Source organism: Polyodon spathula, unplaced genomic scaffold (assembly GCF_017654505.1).
Source record: "Polyodon spathula isolate WHYD16114869_AA unplaced genomic scaffold, ASM1765450v1 scaffolds_784, whole genome shotgun sequence".
Taxonomy (NCBI): Eukaryota; Metazoa; Chordata; class Actinopteri; order Acipenseriformes; family Polyodontidae; genus Polyodon; species Polyodon spathula.
Window position 1 is genome coordinate 240001 of NW_024472272.1, and position 21114 is coordinate 261114.

The following is a 21114-nucleotide window of genomic DNA, read 5'->3' on the forward strand; positions in this document are numbered from 1 at the left end:
GTTTTTTTTTTACTAGCTTCCCAAATTCACAGGAGCCTGTGGTATTCTTTTTTAAAGAGTTTGTGGGTGGATGTTTGGTTGGGGGTGGGGGGGTGAGAATTGCATTTCTGGTTTCTAGTTCCTCTGACGGAAGTCTTGTACTGGGGGGGGGGGGGGTATGGGTGTGCGCGTGTGCTCACGTGCGTGCATGTGTGGGTGTGGGTGTCTGTGCATGTGCTTGCGTGTGTGCGTGTGTGTGTCTGTGTGTGCGAGCATGTGTGTGTGTGCATGCATGCATGTGTGTGTGTGTGTGTCTGAGCTTGCGTGCATGCGTGTGTGTGGGGGTGGGAATGTGTGTGTGTCTGTGCGTGTGTGTGTGCATGTGTGTGTGTGTGTGCATGCATGCATGTGTGTGTCTATGCGTGTGTGCATGAGTGTGTGCGTGTGGGTGTGTGTATGTGTGCGTGTGCGTGGGTGTGTGCATGTATGCATGTGTGTGTCTGTGTGTGTGTGCATGTGTGCGTGTGGGGGTGTGTGGTGTGTGTGTGCATGTGTGCGTGCGTGTGTGGGTGTGTGTGTGTGTGCATGCATGCATGTCTGTGTCTGTGCGTGTGTGCATGCGTGTGGGAGTGTGGGTGTGTGCGTGCGTGTGGGTGTGTGTGCGTGTGTGTGTGCGTGTGTGTGTGTGTGTGTGTGTGTGTGTGTGTGCATGCATGCATGTGTGTGTCTGTGCGTGTGTGGATGCATGTGGGGGTGTGGGGGTGTGCGTGTGTGCGTGCGTGTGGGGTGTGTGTGTGTGTGTGTTGCGTGTGTGCGTGCGTGTGGGGGTGTGTGTGTGTGTGTGTGTGTGTGTGTGTGTGTGTGTGGGTGTGTGTGTGTGGTGTGTGTGTGTGTGCGTGTGTGCGTGTGTGTGTGTGTGTGTGTGTGTGTGCGTGTGTGTGTGTGTGTGTGTGTGTGTGTGTGGGTGAGTGTGTGTGTGTGTGTGTGTGTGTGTGTGTGTGTGTGTGTGTGTGTGTGTGTGTGTGTGTGGGTGTGTGTGTGTGTGGGGGTGTGTGTGGGGGGGCATGCTATCTATATCCAAATAACGTAGAGCAGATCTGATACATTTTGACTAATAGACTGTCATTTTCTTTATTTTTTTCTTGGTTTAAGGAATGTAACTGTGTGAAGTGTGCGACCGGCAGGGCTGATTCATACTGCTGTTTTTGTCCAGCATTGTCACGCTGTAATGTTCATTTGGCAATGAGACGAAATCAAGTTCTGAAACTTCAGGGATCCTCAGCATGCTGCAGTAGAGCAGGGGTGCAGGTAAAGCCTCAGCATACTGCAGTAGAGCAGGGGTGCGGGTAAAGTCTCAGCATGCTGTGATAGAGCAGGGGTGCAGGTAAAGCCTCAGCATGCTGCAGTAGAGCAGGGGTGCAGGTAAAGCCTCAGTATGCTGTGATAGAGCAGGGGTGCAGGTAAAGCCTCAGCATGCTGCAGTAGAGCAGGGGTGCAGGTAAAGCCTCAGCATGCTGCAGTAGAGCAGGGGTGCAGGTAAAGCCTCAGCATGCTGTGATAGAGCAGGGGTGCAGGTAAAGCCTCAGCATGCTGCAGTAGAGCAGGGGTGCAGGTAAAGCCTCAGCATGCTGTGATAGAGCAGGGGTGCAGGTAAAGCCTCAGTATGCTGTGATAGAGCAGGGGTGCAGGTAAAGCCTCAGCATGCTGCAGTAGAGCAGGGGTGCAGGTAAAGCCTCAGCATGCTGTGATAGAGCAGGGGTGCAGGTAAAGCCTCAGCATGCTGTGATAGAGCAGGGGTGCAGGTATCTGAAAAGGCTGGAGTCACTCTGAAGGTTTGAGTCACTCTGTCCAGCAGCAGCGGGGGGGGGGGAGGGAGCGTGAGAAAGGGAAACAGAGATAGAAGGGATGGGATTCCAGAACACACTGCCAACATTCTTCCCTGAGTATTAATAGACTTTAGTTCCTTTGAAATTTTATTACCCATGAAATTGACAGCATGTTGCGTGTTTTGTTTTTTTTTTGCTGCGTTGTTTACATCTCCCGAAATCTGCAAACATTCCTTTAAGAACTCCCATTCCTCTCTCTCTCCTGTTTTAAAGACTCTTTTTTATTTTAAAGGTTTATGGTTCCTGAGCGTCCAGGAAACAACCCTTTTATTGGGTCAGGACTATAAAAGAGTGTGTGGTTTGTTTTTTTTGGATTGTGGAAGTTGGGGGGTCTGTGTAATCTGTCGCTGGCCTCCTCTCTATAGCACAGAGAGCCCAGGAGAGGTTAATTGGGAGCCTGAGCGATTGATCCTCTGTCCACAGCCCTTTGCGACCCGACTCTCAGGTGGGTTGTTAATAGTCTTGAAGTGTCTTTAATGCGTTATTGTTGCCTGACACTGCGCGCATTGTGCAGGGCATGGTGCTTATTTCATGGCCACTTCAAACAAACAGACAGCCGAGCAGCCAGGTTGAAGTGTACTCCTGTAGAAAACGCAGGCTTTGCAAAGCGAGGAACATCTGTCTGTCTGACCGGCTTTCTTAATTCACCACTCCATATCCTGGGACAAGATCCGTTCTTCTTCTTGCTGGATCTGGAGCTGCTGCACCACAGAGGTAGAGTTGAAGGACGGCAGCATTTAGATCATCTGCAGTTTTGATCATTAAGAGAAGCTGGGGTTTGTGAAAGTGCGAGAGAGCACCTGCAAATTTTACCAGCCTTCCTTCCCCCTGCGGTCACTGCCTCCTGTGCATTGGGTATTTTTACAAACGTCTTCATCTTCCAACCATCACAGCTGAACTAAACCCCTAAACAAGCGCGACGAGAAGCGGCACGAGGGAGAGAGGGAGGGAGGGAGGGAGGTGACAGCAAGGAGAAGTGAGAGAGGGGGTCTAAAACAAAGTTAAGAAATGCGGGCAGTGTGAGAGTGCCGCTCACACCTGGCTTCCCCAGACCCCTGACCCTCCCCAGGGGTAACCTTGGCAATGAAGAGGTCATTAATGTTCACTAACAACCTCAGGGTGTCAGGAGCTCGGAAGAGGGGGGGGGTCACAAGGTCAGTGTTGACTGAGTCCCACGAGGGAGCCCTGGGATCTGCGAGGGGGGGGGGGGGGGGGGGGGGGGGGGGGGGGGGCTACCAGCACCCCCAAATAGAGTCCCATCAGCCAATACCTCACTCTGAGTCTTCCTGTCTACATGCATACTCTGAGCAGTGTGGAGGCTGGGGCAGTGTGCTTTTGTCTTCAGTGTGGAGGCTGGGGCAGTGTGCTCTTGTCTTCAGTGTGGGGGCAGTGTGGTCTTGTCTTCAGTGTAGAGGCTGGGGCAGTGTGCGCTTGTCTTCAGTGTGGAGGCTGGGGCAGTGTGCTCTTGTCTTCAGTGTAGAGGCTGGGGATGTGTGCGCTTGTCTTCAGTGTGGGGGCAGTGTGGTCTTGTCTTCAGTGTAGAGGCTGGGGCAGTGTGCTCTTGTCTTCAGTGTGGAGGCTGGGGCAGTGTGCTCTTGTCTTCAGTGTAGAGGCTGGGGCAGTGTGGTCTTGTCTTCAGTGTAGAGGCTGGGGCAGTGTGCTCTTGTCTTCAGTGTAGAGGCTGGGGCAGTGTGCTCTTGTCTTCAGTGTGGGGGCAGTGTGGTCTTGTCTGCATTGTAGAGGCTGGGGCAGTGTGCGCTTGTCTTCAGTGTGGGGGCAGTGTGCTCTTGTCTTCAGTGTAGAGGCTGGGGCAGTGTGCTCTTGTCTTCAGTGTAGAGGCTGGGGCAGTGTGCGCTTGTCTTCAGTGTGGGGGCAGTGTGGTCTTGTCTTCAGTGTAGAGGCTGGGGCAGTGTGCTCTTGTCTTCAGTGTAGAGGCTGGGGCAGTGTAGTCTTGACTTCAGTGTGGTCAAAAGGTAAACTTCACCTAATAATAACAATAATAATAATAATACAAAATTGGACATACTAATACAAAATAACTAATGAAAAGGTGTGTGTTCCACTGCGTGCTTGTAAGAGACTGGCTTAACACACAGAAGAGCTGGGACCCTGGGTTTGCTTACATAAGGGTGCAATGTCCGTGTGTGTCGGGCTCTGTGCGTGTGCGTGTGTGCGCGTGTGTGTGCGTGTCGAGCTCTGTGTGTGTGTGTGTGTGTGCGTGTGTGCGTGTGTCGGCTCTGTCTAGCTCAGTAATCACTCATTCAAATGGAACATCCCTTTAATAAAATCCCCTGGCGGCTCGGGGGGGACCCGAGAGAGCACTCAGCTGAATAGAAGTCTTGTGCCGGGCCGTGTTCCAAACACCCCTCCCCCAATCACAAAACGGGGGGGGGGGATTGGGCAACTGACAATAGGAGGAGGGGTCACCCCCCACCCCACCGCCTTGCCTTATTAGCTGGGTTGTGAACATGTCACAATGATTCATTTGCAAAGCAGACTTGAATATTCAGCCAAGCAACAAATTAAGAGGAAAAGTAGCACACTTGCAATCTGTGCTTCCATGTGATTGATTATATATCTATATATATATATATATATATATATATATATAATATATATATATGGGCCGGCAAATTGTTACAGGTTTTCTTAAGAAAACAGACCCCTTGTGTTGTTAACATACAGAGCGAAGACTAGGCAGCACCTTGAGCTCCCGTGACTGCTCCCAATCCCAAAACAAACTCTGCCACAGGCGGGGGTGGCGGGAGGAGCGGCTCCATCCAGACGCAAGCTGCGCTTCATTTGCAAATCAGTCGTGGGCTGGTCAGGAGAGTGCGGCACCCCCAGCAGCTTCAATCATGCCGTGGACAGACAGGGACTGCTTTTATAAACACCCGCGGCTTCTCTAGGTAAGGTCTCACAGCACAGAGAAGCTGCAATAAACTCAGCAAGCTAGTCTCCTCTGCCAGGGTATGCTGCAGGGGAGCCAAAATAAATCCACCCATAAAAAATAAAAATCGAAAACTGAAACTCCCCCCCCCTCTGTGGTCGTGTCTTAAACTCTTCACATTTGTTCTGCTGAATTGTCCCAAACTGAAGACACCGAGAAAGACTTCTAGTCGCTTGTCCTTGCCTTTCCGTCGAAGTTTCTTTTGAGTTTTTGTAGATTCGCTTGCGGGAGGCCTCGGCGTGACACTCAATTTGTTTCCATTGCTGGCGTCTGTTTCCACCCAATCAGAAGCGCTAGTGTTGGATTACCTTCTGCAAGGTAAAACCGAGCTAGATTCGAGCTAAGCAGGGGCTTTAAAACCTGCGATTTACTCTTCTATACAAACTCTGCGGTTAATTACTCCTCCTGACCACGGCACACTGTCTGGCTGCGGGGCAGCGATTGGTTCTAGAAGTTCATGAATGTTTGACACACGGCAGTTCACTCTGCGTGTTTATAAAGTGGATGATTTGTCAAGGTGTCACAGATGGAATTCTGCGGTTGATAATTGTGATTCATTGTCATGTTTACACAGCCAGGGGTCTTTTTCTGCCCTCAGCTTGTCTAGAGTGAAAAATCATTTGACTTTTTTTGTTTATTTGTTTGTTTTCTCGGTTGGCAGAACTGCGAATGCTTTTACTCCATTGTTCTTTGGCACTAAAACAAAAGTTCATCTTTCAAGACTGGAAAGGAGAGCAATGGCCAACTTTCACACAGAATGGAAACATCTAATGCTGTTTAGTACAGCCGGCCGGGCTCTGTCAGACAGATAAAGGAAAATGAAATTCCTTCTTTAAATGTGGGTGCTATTTATACAAAAATAGAGACGAAAGTAGACTGCAGGGACTTTGTGTAAAAATGATCGCTGAAGGTGTGAGGTGTGGGTTATGGCCCCTCTAATGTATTTATTGGTGTCCTGCAGCACGATGCAAGTTATCAGATGTCCCAGGAAAACTGGGATCGTCTCAGTTTTCGTCCGGGTCAGGAACAGTGCAATCGTCAAATTGTCCTGGTTTTGCGATTTTCTGTTCTTTATAAACAGGAGAAGATTGTAGCTGTGTGTTCTGCAAGGGAACAGCAGAATCATTTATTATACAAAACAATCAAGCAAAAGAACTCTGTGGATTACTTGTTTAATAATTCTGTGTGTTTGATCACTAATATTCTCTTTAACTTCCTGGACCGTGTGTGCATTATATATATATATATTATATATTATATATATATATATAAAGACAAGCAGCTTTCGAGTTCTCCCACGTTAACTCAAAATAGATGTATATACCCCATTATTACTTTCACTATGATTGTGTTACTCTATACTTATTTTAGTTAATAGAGCTTCAGTCAATTTAAAAACAAAGGGTCCTGATTCTTCCCCTGAAAATCCGGCTCCCCTCTCCACGCTGCAAGCCAATCCCACTTTCAGAAAACTGGGAACTCTCTTCCCTCTCTGCGGCAGGCGATGCTCATGGAAGATGGATGGTCATCATCCTGCAACAGAGCCGCTGGGCAGCCTTGACCTTCAAGTGCTATACAAACCCCCCCCCCCCAATCCTCCCGGGGGCGCCACGCTCTCAGGGCTTTAACCTTTAACCCCCTTTCTTAACAAGGCCGATGTGCCAGAACCACCTTTGACCCACAAAGCCTGGCTATGTTGCCGCAGGAACTTCTGACTAATTTTGTACTAAAAATAAATGATGCTGACAAAATTATATATCTATATCTACCTATATATCTATATCTATATATATATATATATATATAGAGAGAGAGAGAGAGAGAATTAGAAGGCATGTGTTTCTATTGTTTATGTATATTGTGTTTTGTGCACTGTAGCATTGTAGGGCTGTTGGCTGATCATCCTACAAGCAGCTTGTTAGACTAAACGGTTAACGAAAACATCTGCTATGTGCAAGCCACTGCTGCTCTCAAAGTGCTGGAGTTTAGCAAGCCACATTTCCCATCTCTTCATGCGGTGCCCTCTTTTATTAGGAAGCACGCACCAGGAATTTGTATTTGGGTTTGTGCAGCAAAGTGTTGAGAGATCTGGCAATCTGGACACTGGAATATTCCCACGCTGCTGAGTGAATTACAATCTAGTGACAGAGTGACTGGGTCTGTCCCATTGCTCCCAATTACACAGCGAAGCAGATCTGGATCGAAGGACATTCAGTTTTGAGTTTGGTTACACACTCTGTTTATGTTCTGGGCTGCATTTGTGTTCACAAAATAAAAATGGCTTATTTCACAGCACAAAAAACAAAAAAACAAAAAAGATATTTCACAACTAAAGATAATATTTACTGAAGCAGAAAAGAAAACAGCTTCGTCACGATCAAAACGGATCGTTCCTCTCTTAGAGTTATTATACAACAAATGTTCCTGACTATTGAAATACGTGCCAGAACAAGTCAATGTTAAGTTGCAGAAATGCCCCCTTCTTGTGCTGGGCAGAGCGATCGTTAGTGTTTCCCATCTTTGACGCAGCTGCTGTCTTTTTCGTTGAAGACATTTGAAAGAAATCGTGCAGCTCTGTGCAGTGTGTGCTCAACCATTAACTGGAAGCAAACTATGTGTTATGTAGTGCGTCAGGAAAGTACAGGCTTATTCATGGTATATATCCACTCTACGCACTACAGAAAGTTCTGGGGGTGGGGGGGGGCTTAGGGTCGGGGTTAAAAAGCAAGGCACTTGTCCCATTAAAGACTGACCCCACTTGTCTTTTCTCCCCCCAGCGGAGCCCCTTGTCCAGGTGGAGGGCAAACCCAGCTGCTGCTTCTTCAAGTTCAGCCCCAAGATCATGTTCACCAAGGTGCTGAAGGCGCAGCTGTGGGTGTACCTGCGGCCGCTGCAGAAGAGCTCCACGGTGTACCTGCAGATCCTGCGGCTCAAGCCCGTCACGGAGGAGGGCACCCGGCACATCCGGATCCGATCGCTGAAGATCGAGCTGAACTCGCGCGCCGGCCACTGGCAGAGCATCGACTTCAAGCACGTGCTGCAGAACTGGTTCAAGCAGCCACACACCAACTGGGGGATCGACATCAACGCCTTCGACGAGGGCGGCAATGACCTGGCCGTCACCTCCCTGGGACCAGGGGAGGAGGGGCTGGTGAGGCACGCTTACTCACAACCACACTCTTACTGTTACTCTCATTGCTGGGAGTGGAACGATACGCTGCACAGGGCACGAGGTGAAGGTAGCTGTGAGAGGTTGCTGGAGGAGAGGGGTGAAGGTAGCTGTGAGAGGTTGCTGGAGGAGAGGGGTGATGGTAGCTGTGAGAGGTTGCTGGAGGAGAGGGGTGATGGTAGCTGTGAGAGGTTGCTGGAGGAGAGGGGTGATGGTAGCTGTGAGAGGTTGCTGGAGGAGAGGGGTGATGGTAGCTGTGAGAGGTTGCTGGAGGAGAGGGGTGATGGTAGCTGTGAGAGGTTGCTGGAGGAGAGGGGTGATGGTAGCTGTGAGAGGTTGCTGGAGGAGAGGGGTGATGGTAGCTGTGAGAGGTTGCTGGAGGAGAGGGGTGATGGTAGCTGTGAGAGGTTGCTGGAGGAGAGGGGTGATGGTAGCTGTGAGAGGTTGCTGGAGGAGAGGGGTGATGGTAGCTGTGAGAGGTTGCTGGAGGAGAGGGGTGATGGTAGCTGTGAGAGGTTGCTGGAGGAGAGGGGTGATGGTAGCTGTGAGAGGTTGCTGGAGGAGAGGGGTGATGGTAGCTGTGAGAGGTTGCTGGAGGAGAGGGGTGATGGTAGCTGTGAGAGGTTGCTGGAGGAGAGGGGTGATGGTAGCTGTGAGAGGTTGCTGGAGGAGAGGGGTGATGGTAGCTGTGAGAGGTTGCTGGAGGAGAGGGGTGATGGTAGCTGTGAGAGGTTGCTGGAGGAGAGGGGTGATGGTAGCTGTGAGAGGTTGCTGGAGGAGAGGGGTGATGGTAGCTGTGAGAGGTTGCTGGAGGAGAGGGGTGATGGTAGCTGTGAGAGGTTGCTGGAGGAGAGGGGTGATGGTAGCTGTGAGAGGTTGCTGGAGGAGAGGGGTGATGGTAGCTGTGAGAGGTTGCTGGAGGAGAGGGGTGATGGTAGCTGTGAGAGGTTGCTGGAGGAGAGGGGTGATGGTAGCTGTGAGAGGTTGCTGGAGGAGAGGGGTGAAGGTAGCTGTGAGAGGTTGCTGGAGGAGAGGGGTGATGGTAGCTGTGAGAGGTTGCTGGAGGAGAGGGGTGATGGTAGCTGTGAGAGGTTGCTGGAGGAGAGGGGTGATGGTAGCTGTGAGAGGCTGCTGGAGGAGAGGGGTGATGGTAGCTGTGAGAGGTTGCTGGAGGAGAGGGGTGATGGTAGCTGTGAGAGGTTGCTGGAGGAGAGGGGTGAAGGTAGCTGTGAGAGGTTGCTGGAGGAGAGGGGTGATGGTAGCTGTGAGAGGTTGCTGGAGGAGAGGGGTGATGGTAGCTGTGAGAGGTTGCTGGAGGAGAGGGGTGATGGTAGCTGTGAGAGGTTGCTGGAGGAGAGGGGTGATGGTAGCTGTGAGAGGCTGCTGGAGGAGAGGGGTGATGGTAGCTGTGAGAGGTTGCTGGAGGAGAGGGGTGATGGTAGCTGTGAGAGGTTGCTGGAGGAGAGGGGTGATGGTAGCTGTGAGAGGTTGCTGGAGGAGAGGGGTGATGGTAGCTGTGAGAGGTTGCTGGAGGAGAGGGGTGATGGTAGCTGTGAGAGGTTGCTGGAGGAGAGGGGTGATGGTAGCTGTGAGAGGTTGCTGGAGGAGAGGGGTGAAGATAGCTGTGAGAGGCTGCTGGAGGAGAGGGGTGATGGCAGCTGTGAGAGGTTGCTGGAGGAGAGGGGTGAAGGTAGCTGTGAGAGACTGCTGGAGGAGAGGGTAGCTTTGCTGCTGCGCTGTGCAGATGAAGGTCACGCCTCCTGCAGCACGAGCGGAGGTCAGGGCGGTTCACTGCTCTATTCATTACGCTTGGCTGCTGATTGTGATCAGTGTGCAAACAGACCTCGCTTACTGAAGACAGACTTCAGCTGCCATTGTTGTTTCAGATGGGGCAGGTCAGACCCTAGTTTACATGTGAGGGGAAATTGCCGTGAACCTGAAGAAGCATTTATGCATTTCAGGGGGGTTACAACAGCTAGGGGTGGGTTAGCTGTGGGCATTGCCAGATTCTTTGTTTAAAAGAGCAGGCTTTAAGGGAGCCTGCTAACAGCACCGATACTGATCCTGGGACAGGCATATCTGGACCAAACAGACAATCTGTCAAGTGGAAAAACCCACGCCCTGATTCTGTTCAGCACACAGAGATTGGTGTATCGTTTTTCATGTGTTCAGTATTCCAGAAGTCATGGACTGACTGCTTATGAAATCTACTTGCCAGATTCATCGTGGGTCAGAGGTTGCAGGAGGGGGTAACACTTGGCCCTCAGGCCAGGGATCTGGGCACCTCCGGACTGGCTGAGCGCAGTATCGTTCTGGCAGCCCGGGGAGAGCAGGCTGAAGCTTGTGGGGGAAGGGGGAGTGACAACTTATAAATCTCAAAGTGCTTTAATTAAGAATCCCACTGAAGTGGTGGGGTGCTGAACGCACTACACGTGCTCTCCACTGTCCCTCAACGATTGCAGCATTGCTCCAGGACTGCTTGTTGTGTTCACTTAGCTGGTGTGGCAGACCCTGACCTTCACCTGCAATATACCCAGAAGGGGCGAGCGGGTTTTCCTCCAGCGCTCCTGGTAACAGATAAGCTGGTAGAGTGTCTCTCATCACTATTCAGTTACAGCAGTTTAGGACACCTGTGAAACTTTAGTTTTTCTTAACGTGTTTTCATTTACCTAAACAAATAGTTGGAAGCAGGCTCTGGGCAGCCAAGTTCAGTAATTAGGGACCTGGCTGGAAACAGGGATCCTGAACTGGAACGGGTTGAAAAACCCGACGAGCAGCTTTACAGCACAAGACAAAAGGTGCACAGCGAGAGCCATTCGAGCCCAGATACTCGTTACAACCACAGCACTGATCACCCAATTGAACCAACTGCCTCTCTAAATCAGCTATCAAACGATTCGTTATTAATTGATAACCCGATGTGGACGCCCGTCCTTCAGATGAGACGTCCAGCCGAGGTCCTATTGCAAGTGACTCTGCAGCAGCAGCAGCTCTTGATGCACATCCCCTAGTCCCTTTAGATAAAAGCCTCTGCTGAGTCACTAATGAATGACCGGAGTTGTTTTTGCAGAACTGACCTGACTGTACACCTCGTCTGAACGCTCCTGTCTTGTCTCCCTCTTTCTGCTCTCCAAAGCAACCGTTCCTGGAGGTGAAGGTGACGGAGACGTCGAAGCGTTCGCGGCGCAATCTGGGCCTGGACTGTGACGAGCACTCTCTGGAGTCCCGCTGCTGCCGCTACCCGCTCACCGTCGACTTCGAGGCGTTCGGCTGGGACTGGATCATCGCGCCCAAGAGATACAAAGCCAACTACTGCTCCGGCCAGTGCGAGTACATGTTCATGCAGAAGTACCCCCACACCCACCTGGTGCAGCACGCCAACCCCCGCGGCTCTGCCGGGCCGTGCTGCACCCCCACCAAGATGTCACCCATCAACATGCTATACTTTAACGACAAGCAACAAATAATCCACGGCAAGATCCCAGGCATGGTGGTGGACCGCTGTGGGTGCTCGTAAACTCACACCACTCCCCAGTACCGCCCCGACCAAGAAAACAAAATCTCTATAAAAACCAGAAAAAACTGCAATGTCAAAATATATAACAGGACACCTTGCACTGTGCAATAAGCAGAAAAGGATCAAACAAAAAAAAAGTGGCTTTGAACCAGAAGAGATCAATTTAATAAAAGAAAGCTTTCTATCGATCTTAATTGAAGACTTCTTCCCTGCGCTGTAGATAAAGATAATATTTTGTATTAAAACATGATCTCCTATTAGGATAGCCTCATATATTCTTTCTCTGTATTCATGAAGGCAGTGATTATAGATCGGTCCTGCATCCCCCCCGCCCCCCCAATGATTTCCAGACGGAATCTCTGGAATTCCAATTGATAACCCGGAGCTGCATCGGAGCGCACGTTCTGCCAGAGACGGCATTCTAGAAATTAATGCATTCCAAAAAACAAGGTGTTTGATCCACTTGCAGAAACTCATCTTCAAGGGTAAGATCTGCAGTGAAAGCAGCTGGACCTCCACTGGACACAATCCTCCAGCCTTGCACAGGAAGGGCTACACTCCAGCTCGGCTCAGTCTTCAGGTAAAGTCGAGCTCAAACCTGCACCCTCGGAAGCCTACAGAAGGCGCTTTCATTCTTGTGATGTTTCCAAAGGATAACAAATCTTTAGTGGGTTCTGTTATGTGTGCCACAATCCCAGCAGGCAATTTATACAAGACCTGAAAGGGATTTGCTCAAAACCAGCCCCTCCGCATCTTTCAGGACAGAAGGCTTGCCCCACCTCCCTTCTACAAAACAGAGCACAGTATGAATTTTGTTTTTGCGTATATCTGTACATGTTCATTTTATATATATATATATAGATACACATTTTAGAATACGTTTTTTGTTCTTGAAGGCTGAAGGATGATAGATTGGGGTCCCTCTTTCTCTCACTGCCGTGTCTAACTGGACAGGACCAGCAGGCTCAGCAAACAGCGATGAATCATCGAACTATAGGGGCTGATCAGGAGCCTGCCTGGCTGAATCTGTTAGCTTGTGCTGTCTGTCTAGTGCTGGGCAAACGTTCCTGCAATGGAAACATCTGTTTATTGTGGCACGGCCACTATCTTGGCAGCACGCCCAGCTGGTCAACACATTTCCAGGCTGATCTTTTTATTAATTTATCGTTTGGTTGGCGACAGCACACACTCGATCTTACACTCTGTCTTGAAAACGTGCCAGTCCCACAAACTGGGGTCTCTAAGTCAAACCCCAGACACCGTCCCTCAACCCCAAGATCCTTCCAGTTTCCAGAAACCGCTCGTCTCGCCTCGCCTCGCTCCCATCGCTTCATGGCTATCGGTGGTTATCGTTTCATTTCAAGCCGGGCCGATCCGTTTGCAGCGACGCTGGATTTGCATCGCGGGAGTGAAGCATGTCGTGGATACAGCCTGTCAGAACATCCCCACTGCGATCCAAAAACGTGCAGGACTCGAAACAATCGCGCAATACATCCCTTATAAAAATGTCTCTCAGTAAAAGCACAGCAAAGTGTATTGAAGCACAGTGAAAGCATGATAAAGCACTGGCAAGCATTGCAAAGTACGATAAAGCATATTTAAAGGCTCCGAGACCCCTGAACAGAAGCACTACGCTGTTGGACAAAGGAAGAAAAACGAGGGGCGCAAGGAAAGGAACTTTCTTTATAAAATACAAACCCTCAGCAGGCTTGTCTACCTGACCAACGATAAATTTTGCACTATGGGTCGTCATTCACAAGAGAGGATTTTGGGTTTGTTTTGGGGTTTGTTTCGTTTTTTTTTTTGTTTGAGCACAAGAAGAGCTCACCAACAGATTCTATAACTTTATAAGCTTGGTGTCTCAGCTTCCGATATCACTCAAGCAGTGTGAAAATAGCAGTGAGAGTCCCTCTATATTTTACTGTCATTATCTTCAGATGTTTTGTTTTTATTTGTTATATAAAATGGATATTTGCTTTTCCCCCCTCCCCTCCCCACCCCACACCCCTTTCTCTAATTCCTGGAGAAACTGAGCGCGTCCATGAATTAAAACAGCATAATCTACTGCATCAATGTGCATCAACCGATATCCTTTGGTGCCTGAGAGAGTAATGACCATCTGCTTCTCTGGAGAGAGAAAGAAAAACTAAACACACAACTCTTTTTGTGAATTGTGTGGTGGAGAGATTTTTTTTTCTTTATTTTGCTGGTTGGTTAATGTTCTCTTCTGAATTGCTGAAAATCTGTCCCATGCACGCACACACACAGGCACACACGCACACACACAGACACGCACACGCACACGCACAGACATGCACACGCACAGACACAGGCACACACGCACAGACATGCACAGACACGCACACGCACAGACACACACACGCACAGACATGCACAGACACGCACACACACAGACACGCACAGACATGCACACGCATACAGACACGCACAGACACGCACACGCACAGACACGCACACACACACGCACAGACACGCACACACACAGACACGCACAGACATGCACAGGCACACGCACAGACATGCACAGACACGCACACACACGCACATGCACAGACACGCACACGCACAGACACGCAGGGCTGGTAGAGCCGCAGGTTGAATGTGAGCATTAACAGCAGCGACTCCACCAGCGCCGATTAAAAGCAACGCCTCAGCTAGAACCCGTCAGCGAAAGCATTTCTTCTGCGTCTGCACGACTCTTACCATCCGCAGCGGCTGAGGCCGGCTACCCCTTGCACGCCTGTCTGAAGAGACCAGGCTTTTAGCAGCACTGAAACACACCCCTGCTGCAGACGATCTCAAACGCAAGTCTTTTACTGTTTCACACTCCTGCTCACAAGATTTACAACGCTAATAACACGTCCTCGGCTTCAACACGACGAACCTCCTTTTCTCTCTGGGGAATCTTCCAACTGCCCTCCTGAAGCACTCCCAAGCGGCGACGAAACCAAACCCCTCGTCCCTGGGATGTTACCACTGATCCAGCAAGACGTGACTCGTCCCGTTTCAAAGCTCTGCGAAGACCCTCGTCTCCGGAGCCACGAGCGATTGCTGCAGGAACTTCAGCTCCTGTTTGCCCTGCAGAGAGAGAGAGAGCACTGATACACAATCTCCTGTATAATAAACACAGGGCTGTTACTTCCTGCTGCCATCGCTTTCATTGTACTTCCATATGTTTATAAGTTGTGGTTCTGCAGCAAACAGCTGGAAGAGGCAACTGCTTTGTTTTTCTCTTTATTTCTGTTTTTTTGATTTCCTGTGGCTTTTGAAGGTCCAGCTGCTATTGACTCAGGTTTGAAGGAGCGCACGTTGAAAGAGGAGCAAAACCTGGAAAATAAATCTGGTCCAGCCCCACTCCATAGTGGTTCAGCATTTACTAATCCAAAGACAAACCGAGACAAAAAGAAGCCAGCGATCGTTTACTCGACATGCAACGCCAATAAGAGTTACCTTTCCAGAGTTGGGCTTTTTGAAGCAATTTCAAAGTTTGAAAATCCGACCGGTACTTCCACAAAAAAAACCCGAGCCCAGCAGATATTGTGTCTCTGTTCTAAACAGAGCTGCAGAGTCAGTCAGTTTAAAAACACGCTGCAGCATTCCCACTTTCACAAGCAGAGCGCTTCACTGCGCAAATAAGCCAGGTGCTGCTGTCAGTTACACAAAGCAGGTACTGCCAGCTGGGGTTAATGGAAATGCTTCATTCATGAAAAGGCTCCAGTTATAGAAGGCGGAGGATTGGTTAATAGCCTAATTACACATCCAGCTCACAGTAATGTATTGTATTGTCATTTTGTTGAGACACTGTGTCTCGCTCGCACACACACACACACACACTCACAGTATTGTGTGCCTGGCTGGACTGCATGTGTGTGTGTGTGTGTGCGCGTACCTGGCTGGACTGTGTGTGTGCGGTGTGCATGTGCGTGCCTGGCTGGCTAGACTGCGCGTGCGTGCGTGCGTGCGTGCCTAGCTGGACTGCGTGTGTGTGTGTGTGTGTGTGTGTTCGTGCGTGCGTGCGTGCGTGCGCCTGGCTGGACTGCGTGTTTGTGTGTGTGTGTGCGTGCGTGCGTGCGTGCATGCGTGCGTGCGTGCGTGCGTGTCTGGCTGTTTAAGGTCAGTGCTAAACCATGATGTGCAGATAGAAGCTCTCTCTGTTTAAGGTCAGTGCTAAACCATGATGTGCAGATAGAAGCTCTCTCTGTTTAAGGTCAGTGCTAAACCATGATGTGCAGATAGAAGCTCTCTCTGTTTAAGGTCAGTGCTAAACCATGATGTGCAGATAGAAGCTCTGTCACTTCCCCTTCCCATGTTCAGATCACAAGCTGACAGGCACTCTGCTTTCTTCTCGTTTCTTTCATTTTTTGCTTTGTCTTTTTTTTTTTTTGACATGTTGTATAAACTAAATTTATCCCACGTGTTGTATTATTATGGTATGTACATTATAACTGTTATATCCCATTTGTTTTCCCATTTGCTTTGTTCAGTATTTTTTTGTACAATAAATCATTTATTTAGACTATTTATTTATTTATATATAATTATATTTTTTTAAAAACCAGAGATTACACCGGTCTAGCACACCTTGCAGAGATAAAACGTTACCCGGACTTTGAAACGCACAGCAGCCCTCGCTTTCTGAACTACCATCAATCAAAGAGGATCGCTGAAGTGATTGAGGAGCCAGGAGCTTGAGCAGCCCCCATTAAACACGCTGCTCCTTCCCTTACAGCTGCACAAGCAGCTTCTGATAGGCACCCGACACATTCCAGCTAGATCATGTCAGAGCAGACTTAGCAGGGGTCTGATTGTTCAAACTCTCTGCATTTCAGTAATACACCCTAAGGTAGAGTTGTGAACCCCAGGACCGGGGAGGAGCAGGTAGAGTTGTGAACCCCAGGACCGGGGAGGAGCAGGTAGAGTTGTGAACCCCAGGGCCGGGGAGGAGCAGGTAGAGTTGTGAACCCCAGGGCCGGGGAGGAGCAGGTAGAGTTGTGAACCCCAGGGCCGGGGAGGAGCAGGTAGAGTTGTGAACCCCAGGGCCGGGGAGGAGCAGGTAGAGTTGTGAACCCCAGGGCCGGGGAGGAGCAGGTAGAGTTGTGAACCCCAGGGCCGGGGAGGAGCAGGTAGAGTTGTGAACCCCAGGGCCGGGGAGGAGCAGGTAGAGTTGTGAACCCCAGGGCCGGGGAGGAGCAGGTAGAGTTGTGAACCCCAGGGCCGGGGAGGAGCAGGTAGAGTTGTGAACCCCAGGGTCGGGGAGGAGCAGGTAGAGTTGTGAACCCCAGGGTCGGGGAGGAGCAGGTAGAGTTGTGAACCCCAGGACCGGGGAGGGCACAGGGCTAGTGCACGTTCCTAGCCGTTGCGGTATGCAAATTAAATCAGACACCCTGGAGAATATCACAAGCTTAGGTTTTGATTGCGAAGACCGAGTCCTTACCTTGCTGGTTCCAGACCTGACACTAACGCTACAGCTCTGCCATGGTCAAAGGGTGCTCCTCAAGACCACACTGCTAACAGCTTCCACCTGCAACGCAGCACAGACTTATATAAAAACCACGTGCTCAGAATACTACATGGAACTGCCCTGGATCAGAAAGGTAAGACCCTTGCGGGCCCCCCCCCCCCTCCAGATAGACCTGACGGTTCATTGCACTGCACATACTGTAATCCTCAACGTGACCCAGAACAGTTCATTGACTGATACAGCCGCCCAGCCCCAAATAACGACCGACAGACACTTTCAAAACAGCAGTGCAGTCAGACGCCCTTTCCTAACAAATGCAGTGGCTCAGAAATATTTAATACCAGAGCAGATTTCTACAGGGAAGGGGGCTTGAGACACACACTATAAACAGAACAGGGCAAGAAATAAAAAAAAAACGAGAGTGGATGTGAAATGTTTAGTGCCGAGCCCCCCCCCCCCCCTGCTCCATTGTTCGGATCACGTCCGCGGAGTGAGGCATGACCCAATTAATGTGTCACCTGACAGGCCGGCCTCTCATCCAGCTCATTCGGAAATCAATGGATGACAAAGTGGGCTCAAGACGGAGCTATTCACCAATGCAAATGAGCCGAGACCACCCACGCCACCCCGACAAGGACGACGCCAGTGATGACAGCAAAACAGAACAGTGCGCGCACACACAAACGCTCTCCAAGAATCCAGCCCTGTGCATTTCAGGAACGTTCTGGAAACCCGCTCTGTTGAAATGAATGGACTGGAGTGGACTGCGAACGCCCTTGCAAGCTGGAAAAGCAGGCTGTTCAAGTTAACGCAGAAGCGCTCGAAATGTGACAAGCCAGCTGGTTAATGGTGCATCTTTGTTTTTATTACACAGAGTTAACTCCAATGCAGGCTGGCTAAATAATGTAAACCCCCCCCCCCCACCTTACAGGTTAGCACAGTTACAACTTCAGCAAGCAAGAGAAAAACTCAAACCTGAGCAAGAAGAAGTAAATGTTCCTTTTAAAAACCCATTACCCTGCCTGCTTGTATGTAAGGGCACACACTGCCCTCCCCACTCCGCAGCCTGTATTAAGAGACACTCCACGCTGCCCTTTCACAAACGAACCCTCTTGGGGGCCGGGGGTTGGGCAGAGCCGGCCAGCAGACTGCCGATGCTGAGCTCCCCAGCTGGTCGCTGGCAGCGCTGAGATTTCAGAGATGAGAGCGTGAAAGGCTTGGAAAGGCCAGGATTGGCAGCACGGGGCCCCCAGCACAGCAAGCCTCTGCCATTCGCTGGCCCTCCCTGCGAGAGCGGCGCTCATTAAAAGGAGCTCGACAGCAGCTCTGCACTAAGCGGTTCACTCGAGGTCAGCGTCAGCGCACAGGCAACGGGGGACGGTCCGAGCGCCTCGAAGCACAGACCTGCTCTCACTCCCAAAGGAACTATAAATCTACTTCTGTCTTCTAGTGAAGAGAAGGAACTGAGAAACCTAGAAACTCACGACTCGAATAACTAGCTACATGCTTCCTCAGACAGCATGCTGGAAATATCTAGAGGGAGGCTGCTGTAGTCCAAGCGTTGTGGCGAACTATTAAAATAGCCACTTCTCTCTTCTTTTTATTTATTTTTTCTGGTGACTGAGGAGCATCGCTGTGGATCGCGATTCTCCTTGCATGCCGAGCCGTTTGCTGTTTTTTGAATTCTCTGTTCTCTACTTCGATCCTCCGTTTTGCAAAGGAGATGTTCAGTGAGGAAGAGTGATGCACAAAATGCATTTTGCTTCCTCTTCAGTGCAAACGGATAATTGTAGCCCCACCCCACATGCAGGCTTGTTACTTATCCTATGTACACAGCTGTAATGCTGATAAAGGCAGGCAGTGTTTGCAGTGTATCACTGCATTTCATTTTATTAGGAACACGCCCTTTAAAAGATTTCACAGCAGGATCGAACCCTGCTGTCCTCCTGAATCAATCCCCCCAGCGCTACTTCCCCGCTTCCCCAACCCCTGCGAACTGGAGCAAGGCTTTGCTGTAGAACAAGATGCTAGAGCTCAGTGTATTCATCACGCTGCTGGAATAGCTGTGTTACAAGGGGGAGAGAGAGAGAGGGGTGGGAGAGGGTTCGTGCGAGAGAGAAAGGCATTTAAAAGTAGAATCCTTTTATAAAAAGGAGAGGGGCGAGACAAAAGCCCCTCGGAATGAGGGAGGAGAGCGAGCGTTTATGACATCAGCGCCTGTAATAAAAGGAAGAATGGCCCGCGCGGGTATTCACGACCTGCCCTCTCGTAAACACCTTCTCACCGCTCAATTAAAGGAGAGTTTCACGGGGGCCCAGCTTAGCATAACAAGAGGAGGAATAATGGGAGCGGGTCTCCACAGAAACAGCCACGGAACGCACACACATCCCTCACACTGCTGCATGAAAAGGATACAGACACAACCCTACTGGGAACAGTGAAGGTGGGAAGGTAGGAGCAGCAACCTTTTAAAATGCTGCCTACCCCTCTTCAATTCCTCCTCCTCCTCCCAAACTCAATAAAGAAATGAAGGCGCATCGGTACAAAAACACATTTAGGCAAATAAGAATCCAGTCATAGTTGTTCCCCCCCCCCCCTTGCCATTATATAAAATGAACATTAAGGCAAGTTATTAACGGCCAGCAGATATTTGCTGTAAATCAGGAAGAGGTAAAGGGGGGGCTGAAACGTTGCAGTTAAGTTTCCAGTTTTTTTCAATGACTTTTCTTCTTCATTAATGTATTTGTAGTGACTGAAGAGCACCCTGTTGCACCCTAATGCTCCTGGGACAGAGAGAACATCTGGTTTAGCACTTGGGTGAACAAACATCACCTCTTCAAATGGGATCATTTTTGGATAAAGGTTATAGAAACCCTAAAACACACGTACACCCGACACCCAGAGCCATCCAGACACATTCTTAAAACACACGTACACCCGACACCCAGAGCCATCCAGACGCATTCTTAAAACACACGTACACCCGACACCCGGAGCCATCCAGACGCATTCTTAAAACACATGTACACCCGACACACACCCGACACCCAGAGCCATCCAGACGCATTCTTAAAACACACGTACACCCGACACCCGGAGCCATCCAGACGCATTCTTAAAACACACGTACACCCGACACCCGGAGCCATCCAGACGCATTCTTAAAACACACGTACACCCGACACCCAGAGCCATCCAGACGCATTCTTAAAACACACGTACACCCGACACCCGGAGCCATCCAGACGCATTCTTAACAAGCCTGGTGCAGCTCAGGCGAACAGCAGGCAAGGAGCTCATATAGAAAACAAAAACCACAAACATGAACATCCAACCGCCCTGGTCTTCAAACGATCCATACTACTGCAAGGTGCTTACTGGAGTGCCAATCATCATCACCATCGTCGTCACGGCGATGGCATTGTGAAAGGTGCAGCAATGCCACCTCCACTACAACACTGCCACTGTTTTAGCTCCAGCAGTTTGAAGAGAGTTCCTGCCCTACACTAATTAAGACCCTGGCCTCTGCCTGCTCTCCAGCGAGGCTCTGCTTCTCGTTTCTCAAAAAACAAACACCACCCACAGCCCCCCAGGGGTCGTGCTGCCCTCTCGGACCCCTGGCCTGAAAGGGGGCGCGATGCGTCACGCTGGAATGGGTTTCTGGGCGCAGCTCTCGCGCCGAAGCCACGGGCTTCCTTTTCTCTCGCCTCCTTTCCCACACTTTCCCTCGGCCATTGTATCCTCCCTGCCTTTTCTCTCCCCTCTATTCATCTCCCATTAGTCACGACCGCTTCCCCTGGCAGAAGGAGCAGAAATAAATTAGGTGTTTTGTTAAAGAAAACAGAAGTATGTATGTATGTGTATATATATATACACACACACACACCTTAAAAACCCTCACCCCCTCTACTGCATGCCTCCCCCTATCACATATATACATACACACCACCAGTCCCCCCCCTTGCTCTGCCTCTGCTCCCAGAACACGCACCCCTCTCCAGGCTCTCAAACCCATTTCCGTTCCCTTGACCAGTCGAACTTTAACCCAGGCGCCCACAGGCAAAAAGGCCAGTAATTAACATTCATTCAAGAGGCAAGTCAAATCCCTCCAAATTAGAACCAATACAAAGA

The 21114-nt window shown here is 50.1% G+C and overlaps 1 protein-coding gene across 1 annotated transcript in view; it reads left to right on the plus strand.

The window, feature by feature from the left end:
• gdf11 (growth differentiation factor 11) overlaps nt 1–13796 on the plus strand; it is a 16513-nt gene extending 2717 nt beyond the window's left edge. The window contains exons 2-3 of the mRNA XM_041241532.1: nt 7593–7966; nt 11121–13796. Of these exons, the coding sequence (XP_041097466.1) occupies nt 7593–7966; nt 11121–11501 (755 nt within the window). The 3' untranslated portion in view covers nt 11502–13796. The remainder of the gene's footprint in view (nt 1–7592; nt 7967–11120) is intronic.
• The last annotated feature ends 7318 nt before the right edge of the window (nt 13797–21114 follow it).